Below are 19,656 nucleotides of genomic sequence, written 5' to 3' on the forward strand. Positions count from 1 at the left end.
CACAAGTATTAAAGAACTTTTCCCCGGAGGTTGCCGCAGTTATTAGACCCTTATCTTTTAATAAAATGAAAGATATAAAAAAATGCTACAATTTGTACCTCCTGTGCATCATCCATTTGATCTTTCTTTACCCCATCACAATCGCAGAGGTGATAGGGAGGATAATGAAGACATACTACCACCATTTCGAGGTGATGATTTGGATGAATTAGTTTACTTAATTATTTTTAATAATTCTAAAATGGTCTATGTTACACTTTAAATAAAAAAAAATTAACTAAATGAAGTTCAGTTATCAGTAAGAATTTTTTTTATGTTTGTAAGATTTTTGGTAACCGTAATTAAACCTTCGTACAAAAATTTTGGTTTTAGTTCCTGCACCAACCGCTTTATACATTAAAATGTATTTTTTTAATTTTCTCGTAAAAGTGGTTTTGTTACTTAGACCACTTTAGTTCCAGGCTAGCCATATAATAAAAATAGACGGTTTCGTTTTAATTCAATTCGAATCTCTTGACATCTCCTGAAACGTGTTTGTAGGTTTATCCGTTATCAAAGAGGCTTTGCAGAAAACTGAATTGAACCGAAATGCATCAACTCGTTGGTAAATATACAGTGCTAGTCAAAAGTCCGTACCCCCCCTCGTAACTTTTGAACGGTTATACTTATAATAGTGAAATTTGGAGGAAGGAAATGAACTGAAGTATGCTTCTTAACTAGTCATGACAGGTGACGTAAAAGTGACAGATGACTTTACAGCGCCACTGTGACAGATAATTTTAAATGGTACCCTATGGTAAGCGATACCTCGTTTGATAGATATTGAAAATACCCATTCAGCTATACTAATTTTGTTTGAGTTTAAACTCATTTGTATGAATAAATGAAATAATATAAAATTGTAGTTTCGCATTTAATTAATAAAAATTCAAACCTCCGCCTATGGTTACTTGTCAAAAAGGTTGACGTTGACGTAAAAACTACTAGAGAGCTGAAAAATGTCAAATTTTTTGACAAAATAACCATGGGCGGACATTTGAATTTTTAATAATTAAATGCGAAACTACAAAGTTATATTTATTTCATTTATTCACCAAAATCAAAATCAAATTAAACCCAAAAAATTAGTATGACTGAATAGGTATTATCAATACCTTTCAAATGAGGTGTCACTTGCCATAAGGTCCCATTTAAAATGATCTGTCACAGTGGCGCTGTAAAGTCATCTGTCACTATTACGTCACCTGTCATGACTAGTTAAGAAGCGTACGTCCGTTTATTTCCTCCCTCCAAATTTCACTATTATATGTATAACCGTTCAAAAGATACGAGGGGGGGTACGGACTTTTGACTAGCACTGTATATAAATATTCTACCAACGCATGCCTTTAGCGACCTCTTACGAGGTAAGATGAAGTGACGTCGATAACGATTAAAGTAAACTGACCGCAAGGTAAAATGCCTCAGATCTACAGTTTACTTTAATCGTTATCGACACTTACTTCATCTTACCTCATAAGAGGTCGCTAAAGGCATGCGTTGGTAGAATATTTAAATATCCTACCAACGAGTCAGTGCGTTTTGGTTCAATTCAATCTTCTTGCAAAGCCTCTTTGATCACGGATAAACCTAGAAACTCATGCCAGGGGATGGCAAGAGACTCCAATTAAATCCGTTTAAATTTTTCAAAAATATTTATTAGTTTTCTCAGGATTCAAAAAATATGAATACATTTAAATAGCATTGGATCAACATTTTGGCCTACCCCCTTAAATGATTTATAGCTTGTATAAATTTTACTCACTACATAACAACAGAGCTTCGTTGTTTCTTTTAGTACAGGTATCATAGGTATTAATAATGAAAAAAAAACTTTCTAGTTGTGGCCATTTAGTTTTTGTTTTCTGAAATACTTTTAATTCTTTAAGTACCATGACAACCTTCAGTTTTGTTATGATGCCAATGAAAACCGCAGAAGCAGAACGATATTTCCCTTCATTGTAACGTATCGGAATTTTCTTTAAGAATACTATGAGTAGGGAGCGGATTTATATGCGATCAATTTTGATGAAATATGCGCATATATATGCGGTAAAAAATTACGAAATATGCGCAAGATATGCACAAAAATTCAAAAAATGCGCATTTCGAGAAACCACAAATTTTCTGTTCTATTCTATTCTAAGGGGTTCTTTTATAGGGGGAGCGGCAATCTTATTTATTATCTTTCAAATAAAATCATTTTTTTTTATAATATATGCAATTTATTCACAGTTTTTACAAAAACTGCTACCAATAGTTACCTATTTAAAATAAAACAACAATATCACTATAAATATATTATTATTTTCGATTATAATTCACTACAATGTGTTTTTCCAAATTCTTTACGAGGAAACATATTCTTTGATTAGATAAAATATTTTTATAACTTGAAAAACTCCTTTCAACATCAGTAGAAGTATTTAAAATAACTTGTTAATTTCCGTTAGAAAATCGTAGAACTATGGTTAAAGGTGTAAATTCTCTTAACAATAGAGGATTTAAAAGAATCACCAGAATTATAGGTATCATACCTACTAAATATAATAAAAGTAAATAAAATTCGGATTTCTGGGTAAACCATCCTTCATCACTTCAACATCCTACAATCATTTTATAACGGGTTACTATAAGCACTATAAGTACTTTGTGTAAAGATCGGGTATTTTCTAAGAAAAAATGAAAGGCAGTGAAGGAGCCGTCCTCTTCAGGTAGTTGTCGAATTAATAGATACGACAGCCTGTGCGGGGAAATATTTTGTGTCAAATTAAAAAATTTAATTTTTTTTTTGGACTTAAATGTTGTTTAATAGGCACAAAATATGCATGTTTCTTTAAAAATATGCAAAATTTAGTAAAGTTCTCAAATATGCGAAATATGCATGCAATATGCATTTAGCATAAAATCCGCTCCCTAACTATGAGCTAGGATCGACTAACTGCACTCGCAATGTTGTCAATTGAAAAAAAAAAATGTTTCAAGAAATTCCACATTTTAATAAATTGGTTATTAAAGAATTTATCTCAAAAAATAGGTGACTTGACTTTCAATACAAAATTTGCTTGTAAAATTTTTAAAACTAAATTATAATTTTAGGGTAATTCAATAATAGTAAAACAGTATTTATTTTAATTTCTTAATAAGGTTTTTGATATTTACAATTTGACGTCACTCAAAATATTTTTATCTACGGAAATAGAGCTCAAGCGGAGGTTTATGAGTTGTCTATTTTTATCTCTTGATATGTGTGCACCCCCCAATACTTCCGCCGCCACTGATGCTAGAGGTAAAGTAGTGTCATTCACAGGGATTAAATAAACAATAATTTCACAATAAACGTTTGTCATTTCGAAATGAAGTTTAATTACGGTATTAAACAAACAAATGCAATAAGTGGTAAACAAATAAATTACGAAATAATTGCCGCTTATACCTCAAATATTTATTTGAGGGAAAACTTCACCAACAATGAATGGAGAATTAAATGGTAAAATTAAAAATAGTAGGGTTCTAAAACTGTTGACTTGTGGCATGTTTAAGTTAAATTTTATTAAATTGGAAAAGACTGTAAGACTTGTACACACTTCTAAGTAGGTTAAAACGGCAAACAGGTGTATGTTCTCAAAAATTTTTTGATAGTGTGTAAAAAATGTTTTATTATCAGCTGAGTACTTTCAACACATAACGTGCCTTCATCAGAGCTTCCTAAAAGGACATTTAAGGTAAGATTTTTTTATAAAAAATAAGTGAAAAACTTACGTCCTCTTATAAAACCTTCATAGAAGAGCAATTGCTAAACAACACAATAAAATACATGGATACTGGGCAAAAGTCACAGATATAGGGTATAACAACCCCTTAAAATTAATAAAATCACATTAAATTCTTTTATATATTAAAAAGACAACATTGTTGAGTCAAACCATTTTGAGCCCACGTGAACAGCTGAGGAAGACTGTCATTTATTAAAATGATAAAGAAGGCACCACAATCTTATGCGACCTCTATATTCGTAAATAATAATTAAAATTAATTAAAAATTGAAAATGACTAAAAAGCCATGTATAGGTTAAATGAATTTTAAGTTTACTAAATTTTAAAGTTAAATTTTAAAAAAATTACTATTATTAACCCTTGTAAGGCGGTGCTTAAATTGTTACGAAAACAACGGTGCGGGGTGCAATTGCACCCCATCCGTATATCTATTTTTTATATGTGAACATTGGGGAAATTGATTTGAAAGATAATTAGAATTGTATATTATACTATGAAACATAATTTTACAAATAAGGTAATTATTTCTTGTTTAAAAAAAATTTATTATCGTTGCAAGACAGACACATGAAATTTTTCAGAGTAAGCAACACAAAGTTTTTACACAAAATACAGTTATGCGGGGACTTACGGTCTTTTTTCTCTGATATAAGTAACACCGATCTTGTCCCGTAGCTCTGTTAGCTCTAGCATCAGAAACGCCCAATTCAGGATAATATGAAATTTTCACCATTTGCAGTCAACACTCATTTTTCCAAAAAAAAACCGTAAACGCAGATTTTTAAATGCTGTAATGGGTGGAATGTGTTTAGAATTGAATTTAATGCGAATAAAAAAATGGACAATAATCAAAAAAATTTATTAAAAAAGATAGGTGAGAAAAACGAGGTCTGGGGTGCTATTGCACCCCGCACCGCCTTATGAGGGTTAATGTTGAAGTGATATGTTAACGTGTATATAAGTTATCAAAATTCTTCTAAAAACAAAACTGTTATAGTTTGACCCAGTGTAGAAGAAGTTAGATGAAATCAAACCTAGCAGAAATCTCATTTGATAAGCTCAGAGTTCGAAAGCTTTTATTTTATAAATTAACAATCTTATTAATTAATTCAGACAAATCTCAAATATTTTACTTGTTTACAAATATGTAATCAATGAAAGAAAACTCAAGAATACCTAAAAGTAATGTTCAAAAACTTTCATAAATTGTTGGGTATACTGTATACTAAACCAAAATTATTAAAGAAATTTCTTAAAAATAGCATCAAAGGACATCGCACACATCTTATGGAAAATATAATGTCACTCAAATTCAATAAAATTTATGCCAATAGATTCGTTTTAAATTAACGATCAAATCTTATCATTGCGCCAACTCTCTATTTTCAAAAATAAGAGCAGAAATTGATATAAATAAATCTGAAATCAAATGGGTAGGTACATAAGTTAGAGAGAGAAAAACTATTTTAAAATACCCAGATTTTCGGTACTCCATAAATCAGCGGATTAGTTTCACTAATCCGCTTAGGCCCAGCGGGATTTAAGCTGTTATGAATAGCACTCAGAGCAATAATGATTGTAAACTAACATTTTATGGACTCCAAAAATGTGATTTCGATAAACTTTAATTGCAATTTGCGCCGTAATTAATCATAATTAAGAGTTGGCGCAATGATAAGAACTGATCGTTATATTAAAACGAATCTAATCGTATAAATTTTATTGAATTTGAGTGACATTATATTTTCCATAAGATGTGTGCGATGTCCTTTACAATTTAATTGAATCTGGGTGTTAACACAGGCACAGTTTTGAGGGTTTCTTTTCATTTCTCTACTTATTTCTAGATCTTTTAGTAGATTCATTTTGGTAGCTATTATTAGGTATGCTATGTAGGATCCTACTATCTCTTTGTGGACTAAAGCTATGTTTCGATGTATGCAAATGATGACCAAAGCTAGATTTATCGATCTTTGACAGATGTTCTTTGATACGAGTATCCAAAGGTCGCATCGTTCTACCCACGTAGGTCACAAGGCAGTCACCACATGACAATTTATAAATGCCACGCTTTGAAGTTTTTTTAATTTTGTCTTTAGTATTAATTGCTCTTCTATGAAGGTTTTATAAGAGGATGTAAGTTTTTCACTCATTTTTTATATAAAAAAAATCTTATCTTAAATGTCCTTTTAGGAAGCTCTGATGATGGCACGTTATGTGTTGAAAGTACTTAGCTGATAATAAAACATTTTTTACACACTATCAAAAATTTTTTGAGAAATTTTATTAACCAGGGAGCACTCGCGCTGTTGGAAAAAATCTAATATTTTATCCTTTTCTGTGATAATTTAATGAAAAATTTTGTAACATAGCTTTCCACTCGTAAGTGCCTCGAGGAAGATTGTAATAATGCGTAGGTATTTTTTTATTTTTTTATTGTTTTTATTTTTTCATTTTTTCATTTTTTTTTTGAGGAATTTATGGCTTCGGTGAGAACCAATTAGGATTAAAATTGTTAGAAATAGATATTTTAACATAACAAGTATATAAAAATATTATAAAGTAGAAATTTGTTTTAAATTCGTATTTAAATTCGTATTGATATACACACACCGGCAAAATTAGCCGACCACCTTAAAAATGGGACATGTTTGATGTCTCGAATTTCATAAACCAGTGGTCCGATTTGAGTGATTCTTTTAGTATCTTATAGCCTTATTATTTAGGAATATCGCTGTAACAATATTGTTGCTAGATAGGTAAATATCATTTTATACCGGGTGTACCAATCATACTGTGTTTTTTTCTTAAAGTTTGGAACACCCTGTGGAATATTCTAGCATATGTAAAATATTAAAATTAATACTCGATTGTACACTTAGGCTTGCTTAACATTTTCCTTTTTGATTCATTTACTTATGTGAGATAATAAAAAAGTTATGTGCGTTAACAACTATCCATGTTTTTCATCAATAAATCCTCATAGTAGGGGAGGAAAGTATACTAAATTTGCAGTTACTCGAGCGTTATGGAAACCTATTGGATTGTGAAGAGTATGTGCTAAAATCAGAAAAAGGTTAAGTTAGGTTTTTCATAAAGTGGGGGACTTTTAATTTTTTAATTTAATTTTCAATTTGAAACAATCATTTTTCTCCGATTATAGCGCTATCTATCCATACTTCGAAAAAATGTGTCTAATAAAAGTTGCTTATTTTTACGTAAAAATCCAATTCTGCAATAAAAATTGGGGGCTCCTATTTAAGATTTTAAATTAAATCCCCCACCCTACCTCCGTGGGGACTCGTGACACCCCACGGAGAGGGGTGGGGGGTAAATTAAAAATTATAAATACGAACCCTGCGATATTTTACGAAATGAACATCAGATCGTAAAACTGCAAAATACACCTATTCAATATTTTTCAAAAATCTATCGAATGGCACCAAATACGACCCCCGCGGAGGTGGGGTGGGGGGGTAACTTTAAAATATTAAATAGGAGCCCACAATTATTGCAGATTTGGATCCTTGACGTAAAATAAGTAACTTTTATTAGCAACATTTTTTCCTATTATGGATAGATGGGCGCTACGATCGGAAAAAACGATTGGTGGAAATGGAAAATTAAATTAAAAAATGGAGAGTCCCACACTTTATGGAAAACATAACTTAACTTTTTTTGCTTTTAGCACCCACTCTTCACAATCCAATAGGTCCCAATAACGCTCGAGTAATTGCAAATTTAGCATACTTTCTTCCCCTAATATGAGGATTTATTGATAAAAAACATGGCTAGTTGTTATAAAGCACATAACTTTTTTATTTTCGAACATAAGCAAATGAATCAAAAAAGAAAATGTTAAGAAAGCATAAGTCTACAATCGAGTTTTAATTTTAATATTTTACATATGCTAGAATATTCCACAGGGTGTTCCGAACTTTAAGAAAAAAACACAGTATGATTTTTACACCCGGTATAAAATGACATTTACCTGTCTAGCAACAATATTATTACACCGGTATTCTTAAATAATAAGGCTATAACATACTAAAAGAATCACTCAAATCGGACAACAGGCTTAGGAAATTCGAGAAATCAAACATGTCCCATTTTTAAGGTGTGCGGCTAATTTTGCCGGTGTGTGTATTTAATCTAATCGCGCGACTGCTTGCGGGACAGCAGAGCGCGACTGTTCCCGGGTTAAATGGATTAGCCACAGTTTTTTTATAATGCCAATGACATATAATACCTAAAAAAAATATTTGATGTCAGATTTCCACTTTGGAAATTGTTAACAAAAAAGTAAGAGCAATTTGTTGAGAACGTATGTATAACCTCCAATTATTGTTGCTATTGAGGTTATCTATCTATGTTATCTATATTAATTAAGTAGGTACTGATGACTCACCATAAATCATAAGTTGATCCATAATGTTTCTCATCTGGCCACACAAGTATACAACCAGTTCGCAGTTTATTTTTTACACTGAAACAATAAAGAAATAATTTTATACATTTAAAGTATCTTTAGAATGGGCTTAACTGATTAAATAAAAAAAAAGTATCTTTGCCCTTATATAAATGTCTCAGTCTACTGACCCCTCAGGCACCGCGCTGTTCACTGTTAATTGCAATACTGTATTGCAGTGAACAGTGTAGTGTCTGGGAGCTTAGAGGAGCCTGACACCCCGGAAACCCTAAAGAAGACGTCGAAAGCTCGACCCTGAGGATATTTAATTCTTGTAATAATATTGATTTTAGTTAGTAGTTTGATATACCCTATTCCACGAACATATACCTGTTTTAGATTACTTCGACCACGAATATTTTACTGTGCAAAATAAGAAGAACGAAAGTAAATTTCAAATTACATTGTTGTTTATTGGAATAATTATTAGCGCCAATTACTTTGGTACTTCTTATGTTGCATACTGAAATATTCGTTGTCGCGATAATCCAAAACAGTCGTATGTTGGTGGAATGAACCATATAATATATTCGTAAGTAGAAGCATCTACTTATCTAATTTAAAATGTTTAAGGGTGATTCCATTTCAAATCACTCAATTTTGGAGCAAAAAAAATTTTGGATCTCCGATTTGTCTGAAAATTGGCATATAGCTTCTACGGGACGTAAAAATAAGATATTTAAGGTCAAAAAATCTTCTTCTTTTTTTTTTCTTAAAATGTTATTTTATGCGGTTTTACAGTGATTTGGTGTTTATTTAAACAAATTTGCATTTTTTATCGTGAAGTATCAGCGGAAAACATAATATTTTCATAGAAGGGACTCAAAAATGTCATTATATGGCATTATAATTAGTTACTTTGATTCAAAACAAGTTTTTGATCAAATTTTATAGTGTATAAAACGTTAAAATGCCGTTTTTTTACATTTTTCTCCATTCCCAAAATACATCACAATCGATTTGGCTTAAAATTTGCCCACAGATAGCCAAAACATAGGACTTTAAGTGATAAGAAGGATTTGAATTATATTACAATACCAAAAAAGTTACATGCAATATCATTGTCAAAAATATAGGCATCTACCGTAAGTACAATTAACTCGAAAATATCAACCTCACGACAAAAATTGTTAAAAAATAAATTGTAATAATTGTAAATACGATTAATTTGGAACAATTTCAGTACCTACCATTTTTGTCGAAAACTTAAAAATAGCGGAGATATTGAGCAAAACAAGTTCTCCTTTAAAATCAAGATGGCGACTATTAAAACGGAGGAATTCATTCGTGATTTTAAATTTAGGCTACTATTGACTCCCCTAAAGATTAGAAAATAAAATTTTGGGCAGCTCGGCATGCAAGGTCAAATGCTATCCCGACTGGACTAATATACTTTTGAGTCTGATATTACTGCATGTAACTTTTTTGGTATTGTAATATAATTTAAATCCTTCTAACCACTTAAAGTCCTAGGTTTTGGCCATCTGTGGGTAAATTTTTAGCCAAATCGATTATGATGTATTTTGGGAATGCAGGAAAATGTAAAAAACGGCATTTTGACGTTTTCTACACTATAAAATTTGATCAAAAACTTGTTTTGAATCAAAATACCTTGTTATAATGCCATATTATGACATTTTTAAGTCCCTTCTATTAAAATATTATATTTTTCATTGATACTTTACGATAGAAAATGCAAATTTGTTTAAATAAACACCAAATCACTGTAAAATCGCATAAAATAACATTTTGAGAAAAAAAGAAAAATATTTTTTGACCTTAAATATCTTATTTTTTTCGTCCCGCAGAGGCTATATACCAATTTTCAGATAAATCGGAGATCCATAATTTTTTGCCTGAGGGATTTGACATAGAATGTACCGTAATATCTTAGAACAAACAATAATACAACAAATGAAAACTTATTTTACTTACTTGTGAGTAACTGTTCTGGAATACAGCAAGCAAGGTAGTGCCAGTAACATACTAGCCGACCAAATAAAAGTTATTGCAAATATTGAAGAAGTTTTGGACATTCTAGGTTGAAGCGGATATACTATTGCCAGGTACCTGCAATTAAGTAGAAAGTATTATAACAGGCTATACTGTTTAACTATTATTATAGTTCAGTTCGTTTAAATATTATATTTCAGTTTGTTTAGAGGGCGCCATAAACACCCTTACTAGTTTCACTCTCATTAGAAATTATCATACCTGTCCCGACAGGGCTAAATTTTGAACAGCTAATAAGAACAGCTGAAAACAGAGAAAAGTTGGCAATTGTAATAGCCAACCTCCATTGAGGAGAGTGCACTTTAAGAAGAAGAAGAGATTATTAGAAAGTGTATATACAGGGTGTTTCATTAAGAATTGTCCATATAGCAACTGAAGAAACGTTAGCATAAAACACGAAGATTTAACCTAAAACACTTAAATAAAATATTCCTCCTTACCAATATACAGAGTGTTTTATTACAAATATATTCTCAAATAATTTTAGCCCGTTGTTTTAACACCTTCCAACATTTTTTGTTCAAACTTGACAAACAGTTTACATATGTTAGGATACTCTAACTAGTGTTGTTCTGAAGCTATTTTGTTGTGGCATTTTTTCAATTAACTAGTTTTGATGGGAAATAAGCCACAATTTTACTAAAAAAATTATTTTATTAACGTTTCGACCCCCCAAATCGGGTGTCGCTGTCAAAATACAAAAAATATTAATGAATTAAACAAAATGTTTAATTTGTAATAATAATTTAATTTAATATAATAATTTACTGTGGAATCTCTAGCGCGAGAATTTTACTGTCACCATTGCATGTGGTTGTCTTTTTAAAGACAGATCACATGTTTTTTTTGTGACGGATATTCTTAAGTTGGGGTTGATTTCATGTAATCGAATAAACTATATTTTAATAAAGAAAGTCGTCCCAGGAACGGAACTCATAAATATTGGCAATATCATTTTAAAGTCTTCTACTTTACAATATATAATACATGTCTGAATTGCCGATATAAATGAGTCAGTTTAAATAAATTATTAAAAGAATTTTTTTACTAAGCATCAAAATTTTGTTTAATTCATTAATATTTTTTTGTATTTTGACAATGACACCCGATTTGGGCTTCGAAACCTAATAAAACCATTTTTTAGTAAAATTGTGGCTTATTTCCCATCAATACTAGTTAATTTACTCTAACTAGCGGTAAATGATAGTTTTCCGCTGTTGCCAGACGCCTGCTGTAGGGATAATATATACTTCATTTCGCCAATTTTACCCCTCACAATCTTAGCATGTTTTTTTATTCCTTATTACTCTTTAAATAAATATCATCCTTTTGTCTCATTGCGATAGACTAAGTAGTTTTCAAGTTATTTGCGTTTAAAGATAATGGATTCCGTTAGACCCTGTATTTTAAATTACATTCAATAATATTATGTGTTTAAAATTACATTACATTAAAACGCAAATAACTTGAAAGCTACTTACTCTATCGCATTGAGACAAAAGGATGATATTTATATAAAAAGTAACGAAGAATCAAAAAACATGCTGAAACTATTATTACGACAGTTGCGTAGATTGTAAGGGGGGAAAGGAAGTTTATATCCCTACCAGAAACTCGGTCTCAATACAGTTGAAAGTTTTATTTTTCTAGAAAACTTCTAATTTTATAATAAAATATTTCTTATTTTCATAGGGCCCATGCGAGACAATATCTCGTATGGGCCCTATATTACAAACTTCTTGGATTAAAGCACGTGTCAAATTCACTGACTTGTAGCCATAATTTTCTCACTTTTGACTAGTAAATGTTTGATCATACTTGTTTGTAATTTACTATTTTTTAAAGGGTTAACCTAATAAATTGCATTTTTCCTATTTTCTGTTTTGACACAGTTTCTTTTATTGAAGTTATACTTCTTTAACGGCGATAGAGGGTGAATTTTTATATGTTAAAACCTATCAGCCCGGCGCATGCGCATTATAACTTTGTTCTGATTGGATGTTCAAATGACATGTCAAAAATTATCCGATATGGCAGCTGTAGGACAGCTGTGGTTTGGAGGTAAATGTAAAGGTAAACAAATGTATAATATATTAGTTTTATGGTTGTGAGGACAGAAACAAAAAAGTTTATAATATTGTAGTGACTTTTAAATAGTTTTTAAAAGCAACAGGTACGTAATAATTGTTAAAGTATGATGGGTATAAACCTACCTATTTGATCTGCCAAAATACATAGTATGTAATACCTTTATTTATATAATTTGATTACCATCAAAATTTCTATCAATATTCACCTAATATATTGTTTTCTTACTCTATGTTTTGTTGTATTTTTTCAATTCTAAATCATTTCAATTCAAAATTAAAATAATTTGAACAATTTTCAAAATATTAAAATATCACAAGTTTAATCCGTTTAGTTAGTCGATCTTCGTAAATAATGACACATAGTGTCCGTGGCTAGGCGTTGAAGGCGAATGAATTCCAATACCAACCGCGCTTATCAGCGCTGGTTCGAGTCCCAATAGAAACTTTCTTTTTTGTTTTTTTTTAATACATTTTATGATTGTAAGTATATTTATTATATAATTGTATTTTCAGAAAATACGTATTTAGTTAAAAAATTTTTCAACAATTAATGTTCAGACATCATTTGTGGCTTGTTTAATGTGTTTGTGTGTGTTTTATTCTTTTATTATTTTAATTTTTGGCACTGTTCTAATAAAAATGTTTGAGAAGTAGTAAGTATAAATTAGTTTAATATTTAAACAAAATATAAATAAAAAGTATATTAATTTCGTTTAAATCATATAATAGAAGTATAACTTCTTACGTGCGTACAAAGTACACACACATTCTTTTTTTAAGTATTCCAAACCTTAACGTCATCTATACAATAAAGATATTTTTTTGTTGTTATGATAAGACCTTTTCTTAAATAATATATTCAATAGGGGCAAAATCAAATTACGCCCTGGTTTAATGCCCTTTCTTTAGAATTCTTTTAATATTAATAATGCCGCTTCAGTAATAACATGAAACCTCCCAGGCACAGGTTCATTATTCCATGATAAACTTTTAAGCCTGTCGCCAAATAATTAAGTTATTATCTGAGTGATGGTTCATTAGATTAATAATTTGAAGTAAAAATAATACGAATAATAACGTCTGGAGGGTTTATGTCTATCAAATTAAATATTCAATATTGGGCAATAAAATAATATATCAATGCAATAGTAAAAATTGTTGATGATTGATATGTTGACCCATAATATATTTTTTCTACGACCGTTTAATAATATGCTCATTATTCACTATTTTTGAATAGATAATAACACCCATTATTTTACCCGTGAGTAATAGTTCATTACTCACGGGCTGAAGTTACTCACGGGTCATTACTCACGTGTTGAAGTTAGATTCAAGTGGTGCATTTTTAATATACTGACTTACTATTAGCAAATAAAATTACTTAAACTTGTTTATTTAATAAAATAATCATTGTAATTTATATCAACCACTAACATCGAAAAATGTTTAAAGGATTTTTAACTGTAACAATGGGTTAGTATATTTTTAAACGCTTTTATTTAGTTCAATAGTTTGTATCAAATTTTTAGACGTTAATTTTACTGCCTTTTCTTCAATGCAAATGAATGAAAATTTGCAGACATATGCAATAGCGGGAACAATACACGAATATTCAACAAAAAAATTTTGTTTGTTTATTAATTGTTTAAATAAAAAAAAAAACAATTTTAATGGAAAATGCTTAAATTCTCTCGTTTTTTACAATGTAGAAACTTGAAAGTTTTACCTTTTGTAGCTAATGATATGAACTATACATAAGTTCACTTTTACGTTAATTGTTTACGTTATGCTTCATAGATAAACAATGAAGTTTCAAATTTTGAACGCTCATATTTGTTTATATAAAAATCGGCGCTTATGGTAGGGGAGCCCAAACGGGGATTTTTCCAGTTACGTGAGCGCGTCAGATTATCATATGGGGAGAAACCTGGTACCCTGTAGATGTACCTCTGGCATATACAGGGTGCGCCAAACCTCTGGTCTTCTTTGATTACGGCTAAACTATGAGATATACAAAAAAATGTTTATAACAAAACTAATGTGTATCAAAGAGGTCTATAATTTAAAATTATTTTCAATTATACAGGGTGAGTCAGAACGACGGTATGAACCAAAGTTGTATTTTTTTAAATGGAACACCCTGTATATTAAATCATTTTTGAATATATTATTTAAAAATATGAAAAATTTGTATAAGGTCTTATAGGCCTAAAGTTAATAATTTTCAAAATATTTACATTTTTATTGAGAAAAATGGTAATATTTATAGGGTTGTGGATTATGTTTCCAAGGAAATAAAAATTTAGGTGATAGGTCAAAGTTTTTAAAATATAGTGTTATTTTTAAATAATTTAATATTTTTTACTTTTAGCCATAAAATATACAGTGTGATCACTATTTGCAAATACAAAATTTTCTCATTTTTTTTAAATGGGACACCCTGTATATTAGTTTTGCGTTTGGTAGTAAATATTACAACCTTTCTTTTGGTATAAGGTTGTATGTACCTAGCATGTTTCGTTTTGTAGATATTTTAAAAAAACTATAGATTTTACGTTTTTGCGGATTTTTTATTTAAAATTTTTTTTGCAAAAAAAATAATTATAATCTGGTTTTAGAAACATACACTAAAATATAAAATATGAAAATAAAAACGTAATTAAAGATTAAAATAAATCGTATGCTAGTACAATTCAATTGAATTTAATAACTTTAAATTATTTTACAAAAAATATTTTACCTTATTAATGAATACATAAATTAGTTACTAAATTAAATAAACAACCAAATTTTAAATCAATCGTAGTAATTCTTCTACCGCAGCAACTTTCCTGTACCAAATTAATTGTTAGTTATATTGTATTTACGAGTAAGATCAGTTAATAACTTTTTAATTTACCTACATCTTGAGAACGTATAAAGTATGCTTTGAAACAAATGAACGTTATGGAAGTATATTAAGAAGTAAATAGTATCTATGTACCTACTCGTGTCACAAAAGCTGGTAATAATTTCTAATGGTTTCGCCCAAAACAAATGTCATATCCAAACATTTTTCGGTTAAAAAATTAAAATTTAAAATATAAAAAATTGTTACAAAATTTCAACTACAAAAGTATTACCAGTTTTTGTGACACCAGTAAATACTATTTATATTAATAAATAATTTGGATGATACATTTAACATTCATTTGTTTCAAAGCATACTTTATAATAATTTTTATATTCTCAAGATGTATGTAAGTAAATTTAAAAGTTTAACTAAATACAATTTAACTAACAATTAATTTGGTACAGGAAAGTTGCTGTAGTAGAAAAATTACTATGGTTGATTTAAAATTTGGTTGTTTATTTAATTTAGTAACTATTTTATGCATTCATTAATATGGTAAAATATTTATTGTAAAATAATTTAAAGTTATTAAATTCAATTGAGTTGTACCAGCATACGATTTATTTTAATCTTTAATTACGTTTTTATTTTCATATTTTATATTTTAGTGTATGTTTCTAAAACCAGATTATAATTATTTTTTTTGCAAAAAAAAAATTAAAAAAAAAATCCGCAAACACGTAAAATCTATAGTTTTTTTAAAATATCTACAAAACGAAACATGCTAGGTACATACAACCTATACCAAAAGAAAGGTTGTAATATTTACTACAAAACGCAAAACTAATATACAGGGTGTCCCATTTAAAAAAAATGAGAAAATTTTGTATTTGCAAATAGTGATCACACTGTATATTTTATGGCTAAAAGTAAAAAGTATTAAATTATTTAAAAATAACACTATATTTTAAAAACTTTGACCTATCACCTAAATTTTTATTTCCTTGGAAACATAATCCACAACCCTATAAATATTACCATTTTTCTCAATAAAAATGTAAATATTTCGAAAATTATTAACTTTAGGCCTATAAGACCTTATACAAATTTTTCATATTTTTAAATAATATATTCAAAAATGATTTAATATATAGGGTGTTCCATTTAAAAAAATACAACTTTGGTTCATACCGTCGTTCTGACTCACCCTGTATAATTAAAAATAATTTTAAATTATAGACCTCTTTGATACACATTAGTTTTGTTATAAACATGTTTTTGTATATCTCATAGTTTAGCCGTAATCAAAGAAGACCAGAGGTTTGGCGCACCCTGTATTGGCTCTTAACACAGGGAAGTTCGTTATGGAGGGCCCGAAAAAAATCTATTCTTAAAAATACCCGAAGTTGTCAGATTAAGATAAGGTAAGTTAAGTACATGCAAAAGAGTGTATATTTCAAAAATCTGACGATTTGAGCGGGGCGTAAGGAAATGCGTGAATCAAAAAGTTTCACAAAAAAGCGAATATTTTGCGAAGTGAACGTCAGATCGAAAAACTAAAAAATACGTCTTCAATATTTTTCAAAAATCGATTGAATGGTACCAAACATGACCCTCCACGGAGAGGGTTGGAGAATAAATTTAAAATTTAAAAAAAATTTTTCCCTTTCGTTTTCTATATTCGTCGTCTGCTGTCTTATTAATTGAAAAAGTCGCAGATTAAGGATGTACCAGTAAGAACTTTCAAACATGAAAAATCTCAGTTTTAAAATACTATCTACCATTTTAATTCTTATTAAATTGGTGGATTCTGCATCTGAGATTCTTCAATTTTTTAGTAGATGTCGCTGTATCGCGTCTGATGGGAAATTTGAATTATTTTTCAGATTCCCTTTAAAATGATGGTGGAGCTGTTTTTCGGTTCAGAGGTGGGCACACTATCGAAAGCTACTGATGACGCCTGAAAGGGTAGAAACAGTGCCTGTCTAGCTGGTGTGCAACCCTCTGAATCGAAAACAAGCAAAACCATCATTTATTATTTTTAAAATTTTAAATTCAAACCCGCGATATTTTGCAAAATAAACATCAGATCGAAAAATTGCATAATACAATTTCATTATGTTTTTGAAAAATCTATCGAATGGTATCAAACATGACCTCCCACGGAGGTGGGGTTGGAGGTTACTTTCAAATCTTAAATGGAAGCCCCAAATTTTTATTGCAGATTTGGATTCTTTACGTAAAAATAGGTAACTTTTATTGGAGACATTTTTTCGAGCTATGGATAGATGGCGCTATAATTGGAAAAAACGATTGTTCGAAATGGAAAATTAAATTAAAATGTGGAAAGTTCCCACTAAAATGGAAAATTTTACTTAACTGTTTTTGGTTTAAGGATCTAATAATCACAACCCAATAGGTCCCCATAACGCTCGAGTGACTGCAAATTTAGCATACTTTGCTTCCCTATTATTCGTGTCAAATTTCAATATGATACGAAACAAAACTTCACGATAGCTTAGTATGAAAACTTCGTATCTCATTTCACAGAAAATTTTACAGGAGAGACTTTAAACTTAATTTCTGCATACTATAACTTAAAACAAAAAAACTATGTTTACATATTTTTTATTCTGAGTATGTTTAGATCATTACACATACATTTTTCATATATATTTTGGGTTAGAGTATGCAGAAATTCAGTTTAAAATCACTCATGTAAAATATTCTGTACAATGAGATATAAGGTTTTCACACTAAGCCATCGTTCAACCAAACTTCGAATTAAAAAATTCTTGTTTTTATCGTAGTCTTAGAAAAACCACCGGTAGAGAGGTTTTGTGCTACAATTAACATTAACGCATTCGTTGTGGCGTATTAATTAAACGCTTTTCTTTAGTTCAATCGGTTGGGTCAAATCTTTGGACGTTAATTTGACTGCCTTTTGCTAAATGAATAAAAATTTGCAGACATATGCATTCGCGAAAACAATACACGAATAGTCAATAAAAAAGTTGTTTATGTTTATTACTTGTCTAAATAAAAAAGCGACTTTAACGGAAAATGATTAAAATCTCTTGTTTTTTACAATGAAGAAACTTGAAACTTTTACCGATTGTAGCTAATTATATGAGCTATATTTTTTCAGCATTTTATAAGTTTCAAATTTTTTGCCGATTCCGACTACTTTTCATGTTTGTACCTACATCATATGCTTTATACATATTTTAATAAACATGACGATATATTTTAATGTTTGAAAAGTGTAAGACTAAAAAGTAAAAGATAAAAAAATATGAAAAAAAATATTTTTTAAAAACGCTTTTCTTTAGTTACGAGTGCCTAAAATTAAAAATATTATAAAAAATCAACTAAAAAGCAAAAAATAAAAAAAATTGAAAAGATCTAACACATCCGTTAAAGAAAAGCGTGGTGCGGAAACCGTTTATTCGATGAAGACGCGCCACGCTGTTCTTTAACGAATGTGTTAGATTTTTTCAATTTTTTTTATTTTTTGCTTTTTAGTTGATTTTTTATAATATTTTTAATTTTAGGCACACGTAACTAAAGAAAAGCGTTTTTAAAAAATTTTTTTTTCATATTTTTTTATTTACGTTTAAATTTCAACGTTTTAAGGTTGACGTTATTAAAAGGTAAACATAAACATTTGGGTTCTAATTCCGTCAAAGGGTTTACGGATGTGAAACAATGAATTCTGTTTCACTTAATAATATACTAATAATTGTTGAATAATATACTAATTAACAACAATGTGTTATGTTATAATAATGTAAATATATAAGTACAAAGTAACAACTATAAAGAGTAAGTACATACTAATTGTAAAAAAATGGCAAAATCCATTAACAAAAATTGGAGTTATTTTATAGCATAATTCAAGCATTTTCCGGTATCACGATAAAGAAAAAATAATATCTATTGATTAACATGATGTCAGAATCATAACAGATAACACATTTATAATACTGGAATTAAAAAGGAGTGACTTATGTCTCTCCCATGATTATATATTTGTTTTTGTCTTCATTTAGCTCCAATTCAAATTTCTCTACTTCTTTACCTAGTATTTTTCTTCAGCATTCTTCTAAATTCTTCCGCGTTTCTTTCTAAGATCGGTAGATCTTCAGCAAATGCCTTGCACTTGTGCTCATTTTCGTAATTGTTTCTTCCACCTTCATACTACATTTTCGGATAACAGCCATATCAATCAGATATGACTTCAGATGACAATCGCTTTTAGCTCCTCTCCTACTTTTCACCTTTTGAATAGTATTCATGTATTTACTTTCAATCAAAACATGATCTATCTAGTTCAGCGTCCTTCCATCTGAGGACCCATGAACATAATTATGTATGTTGTTCTGAAGCTATTTTCTTGTGGCATTTTTACAATTTTAACTATTTATAACGTT

At 29.5% G+C, this 19,656-nt stretch overlaps 1 protein-coding gene across 1 annotated transcript in view; it reads right to left on the bottom strand.

The window, feature by feature from the left end:
• The window catches only part of LOC126879895 (tachykinin-like peptides receptor 86C), an 883,727-nt gene that overhangs the window by 164,379 nt on the left and 699,692 nt on the right, over nucleotides 1-19,656 (bottom strand). The window contains exons 6-7 of the mRNA XM_050643239.1: nucleotides 10,220-10,354; nucleotides 8,225-8,302 (exon numbers count right to left, since the gene is read on the bottom strand). Coding sequence (XP_050499196.1) covers nucleotides 8,225-8,302; nucleotides 10,220-10,354 — 213 coding nt within the window. The remainder of the gene's footprint in view (nucleotides 1-8,224; nucleotides 8,303-10,219; nucleotides 10,355-19,656) is intronic.

The sequence above is a fragment of the Diabrotica virgifera genome, chromosome 2, assembly GCF_917563875.1.
Source record: "Diabrotica virgifera virgifera chromosome 2, PGI_DIABVI_V3a".
NCBI lineage: Eukaryota > Metazoa > Arthropoda > Insecta > Coleoptera > Chrysomelidae > Diabrotica > Diabrotica virgifera.